The sequence below is a fragment of the Homalodisca vitripennis genome, chromosome 2 (genome assembly GCF_021130785.1).
Source record: "Homalodisca vitripennis isolate AUS2020 chromosome 2, UT_GWSS_2.1, whole genome shotgun sequence".
Taxonomy (NCBI): domain Eukaryota; kingdom Metazoa; phylum Arthropoda; class Insecta; order Hemiptera; family Cicadellidae; genus Homalodisca; species Homalodisca vitripennis.
This window is the reverse complement of record NC_060208.1, coordinates 203,945,432-203,966,973: the sequence shown is the minus strand read 5'-3', so window position 1 is coordinate 203,966,973 and position 21,542 is coordinate 203,945,432. Positions and strand designations below refer to the sequence as shown.

Here is a 21,542-nt window from a genome sequence, read left to right as displayed (position 1 = left end):
TTGTTGTTTATTAAAGGAAATTCACAATTTGTCTTAAGGTCTACTCTGTTAAAAGTAAACATATAAAATAAAAATTGTATATGTAATATGTAGTCTATATAAGTAACTGTTACGTATGCAATACCTGCCACTACAGTTGGATTTAACCCTCCGATTGATATTAAGAAACTCCCAGAATGATTCACTGGTTTTTGTTTTTGTGCAGTATATTTTTCTGATATTCTTGAAAAATATGTGCTAAATGCTAAATAATAAGAGTTATATATACGTTTGTTTTGTTAGAAACTAGAGAAAAATGTACAATTATACAAATATGCACTTACTAAAGTATTGTTTTTTTTATTTGTACATAAATTGAAAAATTTTGTATTGTAAATTATTTGTTTTCAAGTTTCACTCCATATAACTTTCACATGACTTGAGATAGTAAGATACTGTAAACGTACAAAACATACATAGTTTTGTAGTGAACAAAAATATTATAACATGTATACACTTATTTACAACAAAAAAGTTTGTTGATAAAAATGTATAGTATTTACTATTTTTTTTTTTTTGTTTTTTTGGCTGTACATTTATGTTGTGATGTTTGATGAATTCTTTGGGCAAGAGGATTATCAGATAAAGATGAATTGTTGTCACTGTCATTATCAATTTTCACAACCCAACTCACTTTGCACTGACTAAGCTATAAAATTTGATTTTATTGTAATATTTATAGAAATAATTAATATTTTCAGCCTCAGTCTCCAACCAAAGAGTTCTTACCACAACTGTCATCGACTCTCCACAACACCTCCAAGCTATTGACTCAGTTGACAAAGACTGGCTTTTGGAAGGAGAAGCTTTTACACAAGTAAGTTCACTAACCTAAGTAAGTTCACTATATTATATAATATACTACAGTGTGCACATAAAACTAGGCTCTTGTTTTCTCTGACTCAGCGTACGCAGTCATTACAGCAGTGTCCTGTGCCAAGTGGGGCTAGGACTCAGCATCACTAGATTAAATAAGTATAATAAAATGTAGTCAAAAGTATTAAGTGTAGTAAAATGACTATCAGTTATATTGAGGATAATTCTATACTAATTTAACATTTCTCAAAGCATTTAACAATGTATTAATTATTGTACAAGAATCAAAATTAGTAAAGTTTTGCTGTAAAGTAAACCCAAAATTTGGAATTCTTTATGATGTCATTCTTCTTCTGTGAGGTGGCCTATTGCTGTGCACTTAAGCCTCAAGGGCTTTTAGCGCACACCAGAAGCACACCAAAGCCTACCAGTCTGTGATCTCAGCAGTTCTACAAACCGCCGAAAGCAACCTATCAAGTTCTCCTGGAAAAATTCACCACCCTTGTCCAAACTACCAAAGATGGCATACCGCTCCCTTGCTATTGCAGGACAAAGAACAAGTGTTCAGCAATTTCATCCTGCCCATCACACATTCTACAGAGCGAAGGATGCCAACTCTATGAAGATGCTTCCTCAGGTGACCATGTTCCGTGATCAGACCTATAACCCAAGAAGTCATCAATCTACTTAGTGAGAGAAAGTCAGACGCCACTCTAGAGGAAGGCGACTGTAGTACCATTCTGCTCCTTCTCAAACCCGGATGCAACTTCCTCCTTCTCTCATGTTCAGTGTGAACTCATTTCGAGACAGCCTCAAAGGATTCACACCTTGAAATTCCGTAGAACAGTGGGGACCCTTCATTTGACACTGAGCCTCAGTTGGCTAGGGTGTCAGCTCTTTCATTCCCAGGGATCCCCTAATGACCAGGAACCCAATAAACAGTCACATTGTTGATTCTGGCAAGGGAAGAAACGACTTAAAAACAATCCCAGACATTCTTAAATACTGCAAATATTACATTATAAAAATTGTTGATTCAAGAAGAAAAGGGCTAGACGCTAAATAGTCTAGAACGTATCCAATATAAATTGTTGCAGAGTATCCCAGAACACTGTGGCCAATTTTCTTTCTGATAGCATTTGCAGACATTTCCTCCGTTTCTTGGATGTATGCGTGTGTCACCACTTGGATTTCACTCATTGTTCCTTGACCGTACACATCACAAATCTGGCGATTAATTTCAATCGGTTTGTGATTTTTTGCCAAAAATCTTATTATAGATTACACTGCACAACTGGCGGGATTTTAAATTGCAGCACTCATTTCAACACTCCACTGTATACAAAGTACAATAGACACGATGCACAATCTACCACGGCTGGTTGCGTAATGAGTGTAGGTACACTCTGAAGCTAAGATGGCTGTGCTAGTTCCACCCATTGCTGCTCCATGTCAAAACGTCTGTTACTTTCTGGATAGATCTTGCAATAGAAAATAATTTTAGATGTAGTGCAAATACAAATTAAGTCTAAAGATGATTTACCAGAGACGTCTTTTAAAAAATCCTCAAACATAAGTCTAATTTCTCATCCCCTGGATATTGAAAAATAAACATTCAAAATCCAAAGAACTAACATAGGCATCAGCAAGGTTAGTTGTAGAGAAATTAACTATCCTCCCCTCTGGCCTAAAAAATGTTTTGCACTGTATCTCCGTGGTGACACATACTCCTTCACAAGAACATCTTCATCCCAAAACCCGGATCCAAAACCGTTTCAAAAACTTCTTCAGAAACACCGATCTTTATGACTTGTAGGTGTCATACTTCGGTTTAATTTTTTCATAAACAAACATTGGCAATGTTATAATTTTCACTTCAGAGTTGTTCATTTACTCTTGAAGTTTTAAAATTTTTCAGTAATCTAATATCAGGAGGTAAAACTTAGAAAACGTTCATTTCTGAGTACTTGGGCTTTTCAAATTTATTTATTTTATTTATTTATTACAAACTGTGTACATTATCATAGAGAAAAGTACATGAGTCATATTAATATGTGTCTTCCTCCTTGAAGTTGGGCTTGTTGTCCCGTCCCCGTCATGGTGCGTAGATCTCATTGTCTTGTAGGGGTTCTCTTCTCCAGTTCTCAAATTCTTCTATGGAGTAGAAGGGTCTTTCTAGGAGCCATTTGACTAGCAAGTTCCGCATCTCCTTGGTACAGTTAGTGTTTTTTATTTTTTCGGGCAGGATGTTCAAGAATTTGGTCCCTTTATAAGTTGGCTGCCTTTCAAAGAGTGCCAATCTGTGTTGTGGTAGGGTATAGTGGCTGGCTGTTCTTGTGTTGTGAGTGTGCACATTGTAACCTCTTTCAAGTTCTTGCTTGATGGCATACATTACTGTTTCTATTATGTATAGAGAAATGACAGTTAGTATTTTATTTTGCTTGAAAGCTCTGCGACAGTGGTCTCTTGGATTGAGTCCAGCCAGTATACGGACTGCTTTCTTTTGTAGAATTAAGACTCTTTGCATGTTTGATTTTGAGGTGGCACCCCATACTGCTATCCCATATCTTAAGTGTGCTTCGAGAAGTGCGAAGTAGGCTGTCCTGACTGTGTCATCACCACTTATTTGTTTCAACCTTCTTAGTACGTATAGAGCTGAGCTCAGCTTCCCACATAGCTCGTTTACGTGAGGTGTCCATGATAATTTGTTGTCAATGGTTATACCTAGGTACTTAGCCTCTTCAGCCCTCAAGAGTTCTGGCAGTGGGACTACTTCATCTTTTCTTCGTCCAAAGATAATCTGTTGGCTTTTCTTCCTGTTGAGGACAAGGTCATTTTGTTGACAGTATTTTTCTGTTTTGTTAAATACATCAAAAGACTCAGCTTCCAGACGGTCAGGTTCACAGTTTCTGTTCAAGAGCACAGTGTCATCTGCATACATCAGTGTTTTATAGAGTTCGTCTAAGAAGGAAGGGAAGTCACTGACAAATAGAATATACAGGATAGGTCCTAAGACCGATCCTTGCGGGACTCCTCTTTGTACGCTTTGGTGGTTTGAAATTATTGTTTGGGTTGTCCCATTACAGGTTGTTCTGATTGCTACAGCTTGGGTTCTGTGTTTTAGGTAGCTTGCAAACCACGTCAGTGATGTTCCCTTTATTCCCAGTTGTTGTAATTTTCTGATTAGCATTTCATGGCTTATGCTGTCAAAAGCTTTACTAAAGTCAAGAAACACTGCTGTTGCTGTGTCCCCAGCTTCTATTGCTTGTATCAGATATTCAACCAGGTTTATTGTGGCAGTAGTTGTTGAGCGGCCTTTTATGAAACCATGTTGATCCTCTGGTAGTAGGCTGTTTCTGATGAGGTGGTCCAGCAATCTGACTAGCACAATTTTTTCAATTACCTTGGAAAAAGTTGAGAGCAGCGATATTGGTCTATAGTTTTCTTCTTTTGTTTTACTTCCCTGTTTGTGTTTAGGGTATATTTTAGCTTGTTTTAGTTTTGTGGGAAAAATGCCTTGAGAGAGAGATTTGTTTATTATATGTACTAGTGGCTTTGTCATTTCCAGTTCACACATTTTTAATATTTTTGAGGATATGTCATCCAGACCAGCAGAGTTCTTTGACTTTAATGATTTGATGATTTTTCTTACTTCTGACGGATTTGTTGGCCAGAGTACTATGTTCTCAGGTGTGATCTGGGGGTCTAGTAGTACCTCAGTGCTTCTGTGGTTGTTTGACTGAGAGGTCAGTGTTTTGTTTGCTATATTTACAAAAAAAGTGTTTAGTTGGTTTGCAATAGCTTCAGAATCTGTTATTATATTACCGTTTATTTCCAATTTAGAAAGTTCTGCTGTTTTGGTCCTGTTGTTCTTCTCTTGATTTATTGATTTCCAGATAGCTTTTGCCTTGTTGTCAGAGTTCCTGATGAAGTTGTCAGTTTGATGCTTCCTAGATTGTTTAATGTGCAGGTCATAGTCTCTTTTCTTAACGGCTGCGTCAGTTTTTAGTTCAGCTCCACCTGTTCTTAGGTATGCTTCTTGTGCTTTAATGAATCTTTCTTTCTTTATTTTTAATTCAGGGTCCACTGGTATACAGGTTTTATTCTGGTTCTTTTTTCTAGTCTTGATGTATGGGCACGCTCTGTTCAGGTTGTAGGTAATTGTTTCAATAAAGTTGTCATAAGCTGCATCTGCATTGTCCCACAGTAGAACATCCTCCCAGTTTTCTCTCCCAATCAGGTTTTTAAAAAGTCTTAGGTTTCTGTCATTCAGGTGTCTTTGTAGAGTAATCGTTCTTACATTTTCTTGTCTTGTGATATTTAAGGTACAAAGTTGTCCTGTGTGGTCAGAGATATGTGCATGAAGAACTTCTGCCTTGAGGTTTTCATTCGGTATATTTGAGCAGACCATGTCTATAGATGTAGCACTGTGGGGAGTTATTCTTGTTGGTGGAAGAGCAGTCCTTGTTATGTTGTACTCTGCTAGTAGTTCATCGAGTTTCTGTTGCTTTGTGTTGAGTGTTAAACAGTCTACATTGATATCACCCATAACAACCACAGTGCTATTCCATTCAGGAATTGTATTCAGGACATTTCCAATTATTTCTGTTGCAATTTCAAAACTGTTCTCTGGTCTGTATATTCCAATAATATAGTAGTCCTTCTGCAAGATAGTTATTTTAATAGCAGCTAGTTCACATACTAGTTCAAGGCTGTAGTGTGAGACTTCTAAACATGTTGCTTCCTTTTCAAGCTTCTCGTTTACGTATATAGCAACACCTCCTTTAATATGGTTTTGTCTACAGTAGTTTGAAGTTAATGTGTAGCCTTGAAGCTTGGTGTTTTCCAAATTGCCTTTCATTAGGCCATGCTCTGTAATAATGACTACATCTGGGGTGATTTCTGTAATAAGTTCATTTAGGATATCTATTTTATTTGAGAGCCGGTCTGCGTTTTGATGAAATATTGTTAGTTTTTTTTTGTGGGATTTGAGAGTTACTGCAGCCGATGAGTGTTTCTGTTAAGTGGTTTGTTGGTGTTCCTGAGTTTTCTCTAAAAAAATTATTTTCAGTGGTGTGAGGCTTTCCATTGAGGTGTATAAAAAAAGTTATGTTTTTATTGTAGAAATCCTGTATACTCTGATTTTCTGGACGTTTCATTGCAGTTATCGGAGGTTTTCTTGTCTTAACTGGTTCGTTAGTTGTTTTATCTGGCTGGCATCTCTCTACTAGAAAATGGTGGTTTCTTTGAGGATTCAGTGGAAGTGTGGTTTTGTTTAGTGCTTTCGAGCAGTTAGGTTGCACTTCGTTGGTAGTGTTTGCTTGGAGTTCTACATATTCAGGATATGAGGGAGGCATTTTCTTTCTTCCATTGTTCTGTATTGGTTTGTGTGAAGTTTTTCCAGCCAGATGGTGTCCATCTCGTCGATAGGGTACAGTAGTGTTAGAAACTGTAGTCGTAGTGCGTTGGTGACATTTGGCTACTTGAAGGGAAACGCTGTACATGCTATTTTTATATACAAACGGTACAAGATTGTGATTAGTCTGTGTGTGTTCCTATTTCTTGTATTGACTTCATGAGTTATTCATTGCCAATAAGTGTAATGTAATGTAGATAGATACTTCATAAATATAAAGACCTGGTACTGATAACAGTGTATAGTGTGTTGGTACTTTTTTTATTTTTATTTATTCATTTTTGTTGTTGTTCTTTTAGGACAAGAAGCTTATAAGTTGCACTTAGTCCTATTAGCACTGCTTATGGAGTGACAGGATATTCAGGATGGGTAAGGTTAGGGGGTAGGGGCTGCCTCCTATCGAGATCGATGGGGAAGGATTAGGGCACTACATCTCAAAGTCATGTCTCCCCGGAAGAAGGGGAGGCCAGCTCTGAACCAGCCTTTCCAGTCAAAGCAGGAGGTGGCACACCCTTGTTGAGGCTAGCAAGAACCTCTGAGGTTAGGGAACGAACCCCACCAACTCTAACAGTCATCTCCCGCAGTAGACTAGACCTATTGAATTGCCCTTGAACCTCAGAATCTCGACATTTGCGGTTAGTGATGTGCCGCTCCTGGACATTCATAGGGTTGCCCAAATTTAAGTGACTCATTGGTTTTTGCTGTACCCAGTGGTAGGTTCAACTGGAAGGTATACACCATCCAGAAGTCATCCCTGCTGGGTAAGTTGGTACTGTTAATAGTAATAGTGTTCATTGTCTTTAAAAATTTCAATTAAGTAGAATAAATGTTTTTTTAATACTACTCTGTCATTCAATAAAATAAAATAATGAAACTTCTTTGTCCTGATATTCATTTAAAGTGTTACCAATTCAACATGTAAAAATAGTTATATAGTAAATATAGTAGATCTGATGTGTGAACAGGGACAACAGTAAGGACATGGAGAGCCGGAGGAAAGCAGATCCCAGTATGTCCTTGCAAGGATTCCCTGAGTTCTACCGCTCGCTACATGACCGCTGCCACCAGAGCGTGCTGTCCGCCGACTACAGTGGGGAGGCGGTGGTGGACTGGCGACAATACCAGTTAATGCAAGCAATTTTGCAGGCATCACTTCTGCAGCAGGAGAAACTGCCCCGACACCTACTTCGCGATATGGACAACGGTTAGTTGTGTAGAGTTTTATATTTAGAAGCAATTATTGCTAGGTATTGTGCATCTTTGTTGAGAACTTGGAAAGAAATGAGATAAATTTTTTTATTCATCCCATGACATATACTGATCATACTACCCAAAATATGGTATGGAGTTCCACGAGGTTCTGTATTTCGATCTTTTGAACTTTTAGTTTGTATCAATCCAAAGTTACTTAAGTAACTTTATTAATTATTTCTAATACTTATTTTGTCATTAACACATTTAGTATGTAATGGAACTAGAATGCAAAAGGAGATTTACACATTTACTTAAATTATAGATTCTAAGAATATTATAAATTAAAATCTAAAGAACTAAACGAACCCAATTTTTGTGAAAATAAAAACATCAAATAGTAAAAATAGGTCAAAATTATAACTGTATCACCAAAAATACAAATTTAATATGTGTTTAAACTATCTAGTATGTAGATATTTGTGTGGTATTTATGTAAACTTTTGTAAAGTGTCTGACGAAGATAGGCTTGCTTTCAAAAGGACTTACACAATAAAAAATATTGGTCGTTATATATTTCCAATATAGTGATTACAAAAAACCAATATAAACTCCATCTTCAGTATTGATTTATTTGTTTATTGAAATTATTTTGTAAAAGAGGTTATTTGTGTTTTACACAATGAAAATGACATTATTCTGCAACATGCATTGTGCTTGAATTAAAGTCTTTAAAACCAAGGATGAGAAAGTTTACTTTTTGTAATAAATTCAGTCGTATTATTAGTAGGTACTGATTTTGTTTTCATGCTAATATACAATCTATAAAAATATGAATAAAGTACTAATAGCTAAAATACCCTTCCTTTTTTTTTAAAAAGTTGTGTTTTGATAGTGGATAAAGTAATTAAAAGTATAAATTAGTAGTAATGTTGATTTATATGCTTTTCAATGTAGAGATGAGAAGAGATATTTTACAGTGGTACCACTACAAAAATGATGTTCTGTGCAGTACTGGTGCACTTCGCTAGCCTGCTGCTGCCGGAGGACTCGTGTGTTGGGTTGGCAACTCTATTGTCCCTCTCCAAACCTGAGGCCAGTGATCAGTGTTTCTCGTGTCTGCCTCTCACCGAGCTCACCCTGCAACTAGCTGTGTACTTCCTGGCACTCCTGCAGACACTCCGCCATGACCAACAGGCCTTCCTGTGGACTCCTGACCAGGTGACTACTGTCTGGGTTTGATCCTTTCACGGTCCATGAATGTCTCATTACCACACAATTAATTCAGTGAATTTATAAATGTGAGATGGTTCATTTATGTAACACAAATGTGCTAATATTGAAATTCTCAAATTAAAATTATGAAAATCAAAGTGCTGTTTTGTTACTTAACTTAAACATCGCAAACAAAATTCTATACACAACATTCATCTCAAATTAGTCAAATGATATTGATATCTGATGTCTTGGAAAAAAAAAAAAAGATTAATTTTTAAATAACAAGAATACACCTTTGAATAGTTTTTTTTTTTTTATTTGTACAATGTACATTTCGGATTTGAAGAATCCATCTTCAGGTATTTGTAGGTTAAGGACCTACATAAGGTTAATACCAACACTGATACATAAGTAATTTATTGTCTAATGATGGTCTTCATGAATGAGGTGCCGAATTTTTCCAATTTCATCTGTTTTGCTTGTGGAAGACCGCCCTGAATGGTGATCATCTTCAATTGAAGTTCTGCCAGCCTTGAAATGAGTGTACTACTAAAAAACCTGTGTTCTGTTCAATGAATGTTCTTCAAAAGCTTCTTGAAGCATTGCAAAGTTTCCATTGGTGATTTTTCAAGTTTAAAGCAAAACTTGATGCAAGCCCAGTGCTCGAATTTATCAGCCATCACAAAAATCGCTGTGTAATGATAACACGCAATAACAAAACACATCTTATAGATATAACCTAACCACTCACAAACAAAATTTGCTGAGCTAAGACGTTTAACTAACAAGTCAATGTGGGAACCCTACATTACCATGAAGTTTAAATAATCCCCAGGGAACTTTGTATAAAGCATACTATTGTGGATCAGGAGATTGAACAAATTATATTTCAGTGACACTGTATAATGTGTTCAAGGTCTTGGAGTTTGATTCATTCAACAGATCTGGCCAACTTTTTTACAAATGCTTAAAGAGGTACGCTAGAGGGTTTTGTGAAATTTTTTTGTTGCATTTTAGAATAAAGGACTTTTTTCTTTTCAGGTTCTGGCCTGGGCCATGAACCATTCAGATGACATGGCGGAAGGCTCTCAGCTGCTGACCAAGGCTCTCATTCAGCTAAAGAACTTTGAGCAGAGCAAACGAGTGGAGCAGCTCAACTGTGGGGTCAACGTGAGGCGCTTCGCTTGGGATGAGCAGTACAAGATTGACTCCATACTGGGGCTGGCCACGTCAGTATTTGTCATGTTTTATTAATATTCCATATAATAATTGTAGCTCTGCAGATGACCTTTTGGTCTTCAATCCACGATTTTAAGATGTTTTAGATTATTGTATCACCCATCATGTGCGAGATACCTGATGAACAATCCTTTAGGAACATAGATTTGGAACATTATTAATTAGATTATTGAAGAGTGTGCTACTGATCCCATAAGGCAGGCAAGGTAAAAATACAAATCAGAGAATATAAAACAATCTATGCAACACTGTGAAGAAGACTTGTCAGGCAAACCATCATCAACCATTAAGATTCATGAATAGAGAAGATTGTTAATGATCACTTTCTGCTTGGAAATTCCTCAAGTGTCTAGGTCAGTACTGTATAAAATTGTGTCTGAGAAACTTAACTTTACGATATTGTGCTGCTCACTGACAAGTTGGCAACAGTGCATGGCTTCTGCCCAATCTCCCACTCTAACAACAACAATGGTTGTATATGTTGAAGGTGTGAGGAGCGGGAGAAGCTGCAAGCAGCGCTACAGCTGGGTTCTACTCATGGAGTGGAGGGCTGGGAGATTGTGTTCAGTCATGTCCGCAGTCTGTTGCTCTCCAACAGTAACTCTCTGTCCGAGCGTCTTGGGGACAACCGTCTCACTCAACTCCTCAGAGACCAGTCGGAAGTAGTGGTGAAAAAGTAAGTTGGCAACATGTTTTTAATGCCTATTTTAGGTGGATTGAAGGATTTTTGTTAACAGTCATGTGCATTTATATCAATTATGTAATTTTGATCTTAAATAATCAACAAGAATAGGGTGTTTCACTGATGAGTAATTAAGTAAATTATTTCAGACTCACAAGCAATGATTCACACAAATAATAGACTAGTAATATGAGACAGTAAACAAAGGTTTATAAGAGGCGAGTATACTACCATCACTCGTATTAACACGTACTAATATGAAACAAAGAGTATTAGCTTTAGGAGGGTTTTAAGATATGACAGTGGGTTTGTAGAGAACCAATAAGAAGACTACTGTGTGACTTACGGTTATGCTGTCTCTCCCACTTGATCCGAGACTGCCTTAGATCGGTTTTGAACTACACAGTCTAATTGTAACCACACCAGTTCGACATTGTAAATGGTACAGTACAAAAAGTAGGGAGTTGATGGCATCTGACTCGACACAATGTAACTCAACGGGTCTTCCACCAAACGAATAAATATTATACCGTCTCGGTTAACAGCATGACACGTAAACTGTTTTAGACGTAAGGACTTGAGGGAGGTGATGGGCTTTGCCATCGAGACAGAACATGAGAATTACCACCTCACACCGGGTGAAATATGATACAATGGTACTAACCACATAAGTTAAGACTGCTCATTCCCAACATAGTGTGATCTCCGAACAAACATTGTCTAAATGCTTTGTAGAGTAATAACCTGTTTTACATTTCCTTGAACAAAACGACAAGCTCATTAAACATTTTGTTTGTGGCCCATAACGTTTTGCATTTCCTATAAATATTATTAATGGACTGATTTGTAGCAATATCAGAATCAACAGTCCTAAGTACCTTGGCTGCTTGTACTCGGTTCCATCGTTAATATTGTGTCCGTTTATTGTGTTGTAATGTATAACACAAAATGTGTGCACTAGACTGCAAGAGAGTGTGTTGCCCGCACTGAGCGGCACCAACCACAGTCAGCTGATCAGCTACTACACAGTACTGCAGGCTGTGGCTCCCAGCTTTGCTGTCAATGGACTGGTGCCGCGGGATCATGTGAAGCTCATCAAGAAAGTCAAGGCCACTTCATCTGGTCAGTAGAAATATTCTAGTTGATGTTGAGTTTTTGTGTGAATTAAATTGTGTTAAACATTTGGTGGAGCGTAATAAGAAAATAAAGAAATATATACTTTGTATATACATAGAGATGACGTGCTGTAGAACAGAGTGCATCCCACTTTCATGGTTTCACTCAAATTTGTTCTACAGGAGGGGTCATGGGGACCGCCCTTTCCCAGATTTAAAAACAAACCATGGTTTTATGAAAAAATATAATCACTCTTATATTGTAACCATAACAAATAAAATAACACGTTCACAACAACGTGTAACCCATCGGGTACACATGATCTTTTATAACTGCCGTTGTGTACCTGATCGGGTACACACTGTGCTTTCGTAAAGGAATCGTGCATCCAGTGGGGTACACATTGCTATGTAATTCCTTATTATGCTTTTCTGTATTTATTGTTTTTCTGTCTTGGTAGTTTGTTAAATATGATCCCGTGCGTAAATAAATATTTTGGATTATCGCATACCCTGTCAAGCGCATGATTGCATAATTTTTAAACATTATGACATTGACGTATTTGTTATCTTGGGATATTCTAACTGTTCTGTGTGGCAGAGATTGACTACGTGCGGCTCGTGACAAAGCCGAGTGAGGTGATGGAAGCTCTCAAGCCAGCCGTAATGAAGGACACTATCGCGAGTGTGGCAAAACTGGTGAAAGAACTCCTGAAGACGCTGCCGCAGCTACAAGGTCACATTACCGTCGGTGGCCTCTACGCGGACTGGGCCGTTGTGCAGTTCAAGGCCGAGGTAGTAGATGTTTGAGCTCATGCCATTTAAAATTGTCTTTCCCTTTTTAAGTATTGTGCGAAACCTCTGTGATCATCATGTTGTTATATTCAAATGTTTTACACATTAGCAGTAACATGAACAGAAATAATGAAGGAAAATTAAATAAACATAAAAACAAAAACAAAAGACCCGTTTTTTACTTCCACATGTGAGAGATAGATGGGTAGACTGTATGATTCTACACATTCTCTACAACTCATGATAATTTTTTAACACCTTTACTGCAACATGTGCCATGTACCGATTTAGGACAGCCGGAATAGTAGTAATGTGTGTCCACCGCAGTGAATGTGTTAATCTAGGAGTTTATATAGATTAGTTGGTGAACTAAATATGTGGTTCATCTAAACATTTGAGAGCTTTGAAGTGATTAGATCTCGCACCAGTAGAAGATGATGCTAGTCTCAACACTACACTTTGGAAGTAGAGGAAGCCTCATTGTTTGGCTACAGACTATCAAGCTTCTTGCATTCCTTATAATACAGAGAAAAAAAGACCATTAAACATTAGGATAAAAGAACACGAAGAAAACACGAGAAAGGGGCTAACAGAAAAGTAAAAAATTGCACATCATTACTGGTCTAAAGATCATTTATGAATTGGGATGAGGTTAGCATAATACATCAGGAACCTCATTCCACTGAAAAGAAATTAATCAAAGCACAGACCAAAGAAATAACACATAATACATTAAAGTACATTAGCAGATCAAGAGATCAGTCAACAATCAATCAAAATTAACCGCTTTGGTGATTCTGAAAAATGAACTAACAAACCTAAGGTATCTAACAGATTTTGAGAAGTTTATCTAGAAGTGACCAATAATGGTCCATTCACGTTTTGCCCGTTCTGACAATTGCCATGCTTTTGGCCTCCAGTCAGGCAGCCAACAACAACTAAAGCTACAGCCACCACGTCTAACACCTCACAATGATTCAATTTTTGTCTCTTATTTCTCTCCTGAACTATTGTAAATATTTTATTACGCACAGACATTTGTCAACGTTATAGGTTACAAAATCTGTAACACTACGTTTCGAGCATTGAAATCTACCCTCTTCATCAGGTATAAGAAATGAAATGCATAAAAAGTATTAAAATTATCATACCTGTCAATAGTTTGAGTTCCAGACAGAAATAAATGAAGGCAAGCACTTTGTCACTGCACATAAATCACAACCAAAACAAATCACGTCACAAGCGATAGTGGATGACTAACAAGAAAATAAATTTTGGCATTTATTGTAGTATCAAGGCGTGACGTCTAAAAGAAGGAAACACCATCATTGCTTTTTTTCCAAAATGTAGAAATGGTGTGAAGAGTTCATTTTGAGAGCTTCTTCATCGCTGGTTTATTTTGGATCTCTTCAGGTGAACATGATTCCAGATTTCAAGTCAAGTCTGTGACAGTGTCATATTCTAGATGCTGCACTAAAAGGAAGTTGAACTGGAGCTTAACTTTGTTAATGTGTTAAACTATGATACATCTATAGTTACAGAATACATTGTTAACACCTTCACTGTGCCATGAGTCATGTACTAATATTAGAACAGCCGGAGTAGTAGTAATTAAAACGCTTATATAAATAGTTTTCATGTTTTCAAAACAATGTTTATTTATAATTGAGAAGTATAAACCACCTATTACACTTTTATTGTTTTTTATTAGTAATATGTAAATTTCAAATTCAGAGAATTCATCTTCAAGTTTATTTATAGCTTTATTTGTGTTCAGATCAAAACGGATAAGCAATATTAGTATTTGATAGTGTTAATTAAAAAAAACTGAATTTAAATTTATTTTAACTTAAACTGTTTGTACAGTACTATTAAATAATTGTATCTAGCAATGTTATAGTATAGTGTTAAAATGATTTTATAATCATCTACACAACCATATAGGGACAAATATCAGAAACAAAAACTCACGTTTGTATATGGGGTTACATAATTTTTATATAGTATTAAGTGATCACCATTTTTAGAATGTTTTTCAAATTTTAATGTTTTAGTAACATAATTCATTGTAACCTTTAAAATTTTACTATGTTCTTTACGTTTAAGATTTTCGATTGAATCCTTATAGCCTAAGTAGATTGTGGAGATTAAGAAGATGAAGATTACGTAAAAAGCTTGTTTCTAACTCTTAAATTGGGACAAATAATTTCAGTTGCATAACTTGAACCAATTATCCCGTTGTGGATTAGTGAAGATCATGCAACAGCTGGACATAGCAGCATGTTCATGTACATGTCATAAAGCAATCTCTTTTTAATTTTACCTTCTATTAGTTAAATAATATTGTAGACAGAGTTAGAGAGTTTCTCAAACACATTTATAAATATTTTATAGATTGCAGTTAAACATTGAAGTTGAAAAATCAGATGATTTCACTCTCCACTTTGTAGCTCTACTGATCTATTGTTTTCCTCAGATATTTTTATAGCAGCAATTAATTTTATATTTTACAGTATTTGTTGCGTGTATTGTGATGTGCTTTTAAAAATAATCATATACACATCAGGCAGTTTGATACAGTGCGATATTATTGTTCTGCTGTTGTCACGTAAATGAATTCACACCCACTGAGATACGCTCAGCCATAAAAGTTAGTCCGCATTGTGATAAATTTCAGCACTAATCTAAATTTTAGATGAAGTGTACGTAGTTAGTTTTAATCAGCTGAGACTTTAGAGGTAAAATTGTAACTGGAAAATACATTTTATGGATATCTTTTACAACTATTTAGTCTTTTTTATATGTATATATAAAAAATGTTTATAAGTATATAAACATGTTTATTCATTATTTTATATATAATGAATAAACTTAAAAATATTTTAATTATTACAGTATAATTTCTGTTTACAATTTATGTTTAGTGTCTGAGCGCAACTTGTAGGCAACCCCTGGAACAGTTTGAAGCTCTGCGGATGTACTTCCAGAAGATGAGTGCGGCAGACCTGCTCAGTTTTGTGAAGAGAGCGATATTTTGCCACCAGAGTGTCCTGAAACTGGATGTGGACTCAAGGGAGGCCATGATAGACGTTGTGCTGAACTGTGGTCGCCAGCAGCATCTCACGTGAGTAGTCAGTGCATTATCGTGACAGTAGGAGTTTTGTGAAGAGAGCGATATTTTGCCACCAGAGTGTCCTGAAACTGGATGTGGACTCAAGGGAGGCCATGATAGACGTTGTGCTGAACTGTGGCCGCCAGCAGCATCTCACGTGAGTATCAGTGCATTATCGTGAGACAGTTTATCATGTCTCTCCTTTCCGGGATGCTGTCAAGTTACTTCCCGTGGAGACGGTGTCTACTCACGTGTTGCATGGTCCACAAGGTTCTCAAATGTAGAGAACCGCAATACCTCAGCAAGAAAGTGTTGCTTCGGGAGAAGGTTTCTAGACGAAGCATCCGCCAAGGCCTCACTTTCCGTAAGTGAGGCTGGAAGTTGGAAGAAGAGGCTTCTCTTATTTTGGTTCTAGCATTTGTAATAGCTTCACCGAACATATTACAAACATTATATCTTGTTCATCTTTTAAAGACAAGATGAAGGAATTTTTAAACAATACCAAGTATTTTGTGGGCGCTGAGCTGTGGTTGAGGTATTTTTGTTACTTTTAATTAGTATTAAATGTTGACCTGAGTTGATTTGAAAAACAGTTGTTTGCTAAAATACTCTCATAAATAAAGGCATTTTTGTTAAATTCTAATAAACAAAGATTGCACTAAGAGTATACAGAGGAACATAAGGAAAGGCTCAAATTGGATGGAAAATGCCAAAACTGTGTGAATGCTGTGTGACCAAGTTGCAGTACATCATGCGTAATAGTTCAACAAATTACAGAATAAAGTGGGACAAACGCATTGAAACGACAGTGGCACAATTTTGTACTTTTGCTATAAACAGAATGTATTATGTCAGAAACTGTTAAGGGCTTAAACTGTTTACAATTATATATTTACATAAACACTGATTGTATAACTGATTTCAGAAATGAGAATCCAGATTTCCTAAAGATCCAAGAATTGAAAGACTACCTACTGCAAGTTTGGTATTTGGAAAGAGACTCGTCCAAGAATATCAGAAACTATCTTGTGTAAGTTTTATTTTTTTCCTTTTTATAAAATATTAAATAATTAATAAAACAGTTCAAGTGTGACTCTTAAATATCATCATTAAATGTACTTGTGTTAAAGATTGATTATTAAGTCAAATTAAGAATTAGTCAATTATTGAACTAGAATAAATTAAACGCAATGTTTAAAAATACGAAAAATGTATAAAAACAAATGATATCTAAAAATAGAATAAACTGCGTAGTCAGGCTGGTGAGTCATAGCTTGAGTCGAGTAGATGGGCTCCCATATAAAATAATTTTGCATGTGATTGGTTCACGGAGTTGTAAGCAAGTGGGGGAGAGGAATAACTCATCGAGCTGGGGCTGGGAGTTCTCTCTAAGCCACAACTGAGATCTGACGTAGGAGTAGCCACTCAGCGCTATTGTATGAAGTGCAGCCGCATGACGGTGATGTCAGTACGTTTACAGTGTCTTCAGTTATACATTTTATCATATTAAAAAAAAATTAATATATATTTGAAAGTAAAATCAGGAGATTTTAAATATTTTTAAACATTTTAATGTATATAAAGACAATTTAAAATAAATTTGTAAGCAAAAATAATGTAGCGAAATTTACTTCTCCTGAGTAATAGATTTAAGTGACAAAATTAATTAATTGAACTTGTTTCAAAATTATATCCTCTCAATAAAATTCTGAATTGTATTCATAAAAAAACTTTATGTATTGAATTAATCAACATAGTAACATTTTTAAGAACAGCTTTTTGAGCTGGGATGGTACTGAAATGTAAAGAGCTACCGTATTAAATGACTTTCAACTAACTTAATGTAATACCACATTTTTGGTAACCGGAAAAAAAAGTGTGAAATGTAACACTGTAAATATCTTATACTATTTATTAAATTCTACTGAAGACTTTCAGATGTAATACAAAATTACTTTTTAAAACCATTGCGGATTACTAACGTAATATCTTGTCATGCAGTATGTAGTCCTAGCCTAGTACAGTGAAAAGTTTAGGCGAAAAGCGATCTCCTGTTAGTTTTACCCCCTAATGATGTCTTGTAGATTGTGTGAGCTTCATTACTAGACTGCTGAATGCCTTCAACAAATAATGTGTCTTCACTTTTCTCAAGCATGTTTGTAAATATATTAAATATTGCAGTTGTATGTAGAAGTTGATGAATCAGCTGAATTTACTCTCTGCTATGTATTGCTGCTGATTTATTGTTTTTACGGCTGTTTTTAACAGCAACTACTAGTTCCACATTTTACGGTATTAGTTTTGGTATTATTTTGTTCTGTTAATAATAATAATAGAAACGCCGGCCGGTTCGATATGGCGTGGCATAACTGTTCTCTACACACATTAATTTAGTAACAGTTGACACTAACTTTGATGAGATTGCAGTTCTCACAAGAACATGGATCATAACCAACTTGTGAAGTTATTAAGTTACTGTTCGCTTTCTATTGAAGAAAGTAATGTCGTGTTGTGTTGACAGACGGCTAGATGAAGCCTGCGGGGACTCCGATGCCATCTCTACCATTATACAGACAGCCTTGTTGGATGCCTCAGTTTCGACTCATGTTTTACAGAAAATCGCCAAACTGTCCCACAAAAAAGCGTTGAGCAACTATATCACTGACTTGTTACACTCTCTGCCATCCCAAGCATCGTAAGTTTCACTCTCGTTATTCATATTTCATGAAGAAACTAACCAACTTCTTAAGCATTAATGTCCAAGCAGAAATTTTCCAGATTAAATTGGTTGGATTTATATTGTAAAATCTTCCGTTTTTATTGAGAAAGTCAACATCTAAATGTTTTTTCACTATCATACATACACTGAACGTAAAATAAACTTTTATTAAATAGATTATTTAGGTGTAATAGTGTTTTATTGATATGAATTTTCATTACTTTTGGAATTTATTTCTTACTTTGTTAGAGGTTCTACAACAATGACGTATGTAATTAATTTGGAGAAAACTTAAACAAAATAGTAAGCAAGACTGCATTTTGGGTTTGAGCAGAGATTTTGGGTTTGAGCAGAGATTTTGAGGGTTCCAATCCTTCCCTTGATCTATACACTGTGTATTAGGGATAGCCAGTTCCAAAAAAAGAGGGATTGTTTTTCTCAAAACAATTAATCTGTAACATATTAGAAAGGAATTTTTTTGACGAGAATGCTTATGTACATGTACTTAAGTGAGTTATATCTACAAATTATATTTAGATTTATCACCACAATACTGCAGCGGGTTGAAGACTGTTTGGCTCATGGGGAGAAAGGAGACTCTTGGAGTATTCTCATTGGTCCGTTGACGGAGAGAACTGAACTTCCTACCAGCATTCGTAAACAGGCTGCCCAGATTTCTCAGGTAAACCAAGAAAATAAATTTTACTTTTGATTCATATTTCCCACTTTTAATTATGATATTTCATTCAGTAGAACATTTTCATGCATTGTGAAAAGAAAAGAATTGAAAGGTATATCATAGCTCACATTAAAGATTATGATGAAAAACTGATAGTGAAATAAAAAATCCATACACCATTTGAAAGTTCTGATAGATATTCAGGACATTGCTATTGTTTAACACAGCTACAAAAACGAACAGTTGAAACTGGTAACCCGTAAAAATTAACATTTAGATGATTTGAAAATTATATCCACTACTTTAAATAATCTAATTTTTGGATTTCAGCTAACCAAATAAATTGTGTACGGAATTCCTCTTTGTCTGTTAGATATTTATAAACTTAATTCAAGTGGTCTTGTTGCCAAAACCCAAGAGCTAACTACAATGAAGAACTGGAAGCCTTAAGACTGCGGACTGAGGCTGTGTTCCTGACGCCGGTGAAACTGTCCCAAGTGTGTGACCAGAACAGCTGATACTTGATGTTCACATTTCATGTTGCCAGAGGCTGGGAGCTAACTACAATGAAGAACTGGAAGCCTTAAGACTGCGGACTGAGGCTGTGCTCCGGACACCGATGAAACTGTCCCAAGTGTGTGACCAGAACAGCTGATACTTGATGTTCACATTTCATGTTGCCAGAGGCTGGGAGCTAACTACAATGAAGAACTGGAAGCCTTAAGACTGCGGACTGAGGCTGTGCTCCGAACACCGATGAAACTGTCCCAAGTGTGTGACCAGAACAGCTGATACTTGATGTTCACATTTTCATGTTGCCAGAGGCTGGGAGCTAACTACAATGAAGAACTGGAAGCCTTAAGACTGCGGACTGAGGCTGTGCTCCGAACACCGATGAAACTGTCCCAAGTGTGTGACCAGAACAGCTGATACTTGATGTTCACTTTTCATGTTGCCAGAGGCTGGGAGCTAACTACAATGAAGAACTGGAAGCCTTAAGACTGCGGACTGAGGCTGTGCTCCGGACACCGGTGAAACTGTCCCAAGTGTGTGACCAGAACAGCCGCTACCTAATGTTCAAACATCTGCTGTCCCAAAGTGACTCCTGGGACACCCTGCAGCAACTCAGCCTGCTGCTCTCCACCTGGCCAGATGTGTACGTCATTAGTTATTTTTTGTGCTCTCTATCTGTTATAGCTGTAGATATTCAAATACAAGTTGTACTTTGTAGATAAAATCTGTAGTTGCTGTTGGAAGAGCAACATTTTTTACTCATCTTTGTAATTGGATGTATACTTTAGCAGTGAAACAGAAGCTCTCCATGCACCGAAAGTACATCATCTATGCTATTTACAACTTTTATTCCTTTTAGTAACTTTTGAGCGTGTGGTATTTGGAGAAGCAATGTGCTGCGCACATAGATACTCCACAGTCAGTCCATTATCTTACCTCTTTGGTTTTTGGCTAATTGTGTTCTTGCTAACATGGTGCTGTCCACAAGGTGCTGGTTTATTTCCTGAATAAATACATTGGATATACAGTTATCCACATCTCACTTGTCAACCTCTTCAGGAAAGTCACAAAACTGATACCTAATTCAGCAGACGTAGGCAAACCAGAAGATTGACACCTGAGGATACATCTTCACTGAGTCAGTATTTTCTCTGAGGTTCCGCTCTGTCAAGATTGTGTGACGGGCAAGAAGAAACTGCTGATCGCCTGCTCTTTGACTGCCCTGCAAAGCAAGGCAGCACTAAGCCATCTTTGGTTGTCTGAACAGGGTAATAAATTTCCCCAGCAGGACCTGATCAGCTGTTTGTAGAACTGCAGACACTGTAAACTAACTGGTATTATAGTATTCTTTCAGGATACACAAAAAGCCCTTCAGGCTTCAGTGCATGGCAATAGGCCGCCCATTGGAAGAAGAACTTGGGGGTGGCCATCATTATTACAACTAGTTCCTGCCATAATGACAAAAGCACTAATCGAAATATAGCACAAAACCTACTCATATTGCAAACTTGCAAAATACGCAATGATCAGAAATATCTTTTTTGATTACACTGTTTTTTATGTTATGAAAACTCAACAAGGTAATTGTTTCCTAGATAGCCATTAGAGTGTAGTGAGAATTAATCAGAAATATGTAGTACATTGGAACACAACTTTATCAATTTACAACACCCAGGCTTTTCTTATCACTGTATCTATTGTATCAAATCTATCTATTGTATCGAGTCTATTTTTAAATATTTTTGACATCTAACAAATCTTGATGTCATGATATGTTGGTTTTAGTGATACGAGCTGGTATCTTGAGCTGATAGAGACTATGGCTGAAGTTTCCAATGGTGAAAAGTTCCTCACGCTGCAAAGAATATTCAGAAAGAATGTGTTTGAAGAAGAAGTGAGTATGTTGAAACAAAGTACTACAAAGGATAGTCATCTGAAAATAACTGATGTTTAAATTGAAAAATACAAATGGAGAAATAAATAATCATGTTATTTATCCTTCTGGGTT

General features: G+C 36.4%; 1 protein-coding gene across 3 annotated transcripts in view; it reads left to right on the top strand.

Annotated features, from left to right (window-relative positions):
* The window catches only part of LOC124355293 (neuroblastoma-amplified sequence-like), a 73,553-nt gene that overhangs the window by 47,641 nt on the left and 4,370 nt on the right, over positions 1-21,542 (top strand). The window contains exons 28-41 of one of the 3 annotated variants that reach the window (XM_046806365.1): positions 741-856; positions 7,237-7,475; positions 8,475-8,683; positions 9,722-9,909; positions 10,407-10,595; positions 11,563-11,723; positions 12,318-12,511; positions 15,436-15,584; positions 15,730-15,780; positions 16,549-16,653; positions 18,145-18,318; positions 18,880-19,024; positions 19,981-20,177; positions 21,320-21,428. In XM_046806365.1, coding sequence (XP_046662321.1) covers positions 741-856; positions 7,237-7,475; positions 8,475-8,683; positions 9,722-9,909; positions 10,407-10,595; positions 11,563-11,723; positions 12,318-12,511; positions 15,436-15,584; positions 15,730-15,780; positions 16,549-16,653; positions 18,145-18,318; positions 18,880-19,024; positions 19,981-20,177; positions 21,320-21,428 — 2,226 coding nt within the window. Of the gene's footprint in view, positions 1-740; positions 857-7,236; positions 7,476-8,474; positions 8,684-9,721; positions 9,910-10,406; positions 10,596-11,562; positions 11,724-12,317; positions 12,512-15,435; positions 15,636-15,729; positions 15,781-16,548; positions 16,654-18,144; positions 18,319-18,879; positions 19,025-19,568; positions 19,749-19,980; positions 20,178-21,319; positions 21,429-21,542 lie in introns of those variants that run through there. The other 2 variants (XM_046806364.1, XM_046806366.1) reach the window with 2 other exon arrangements.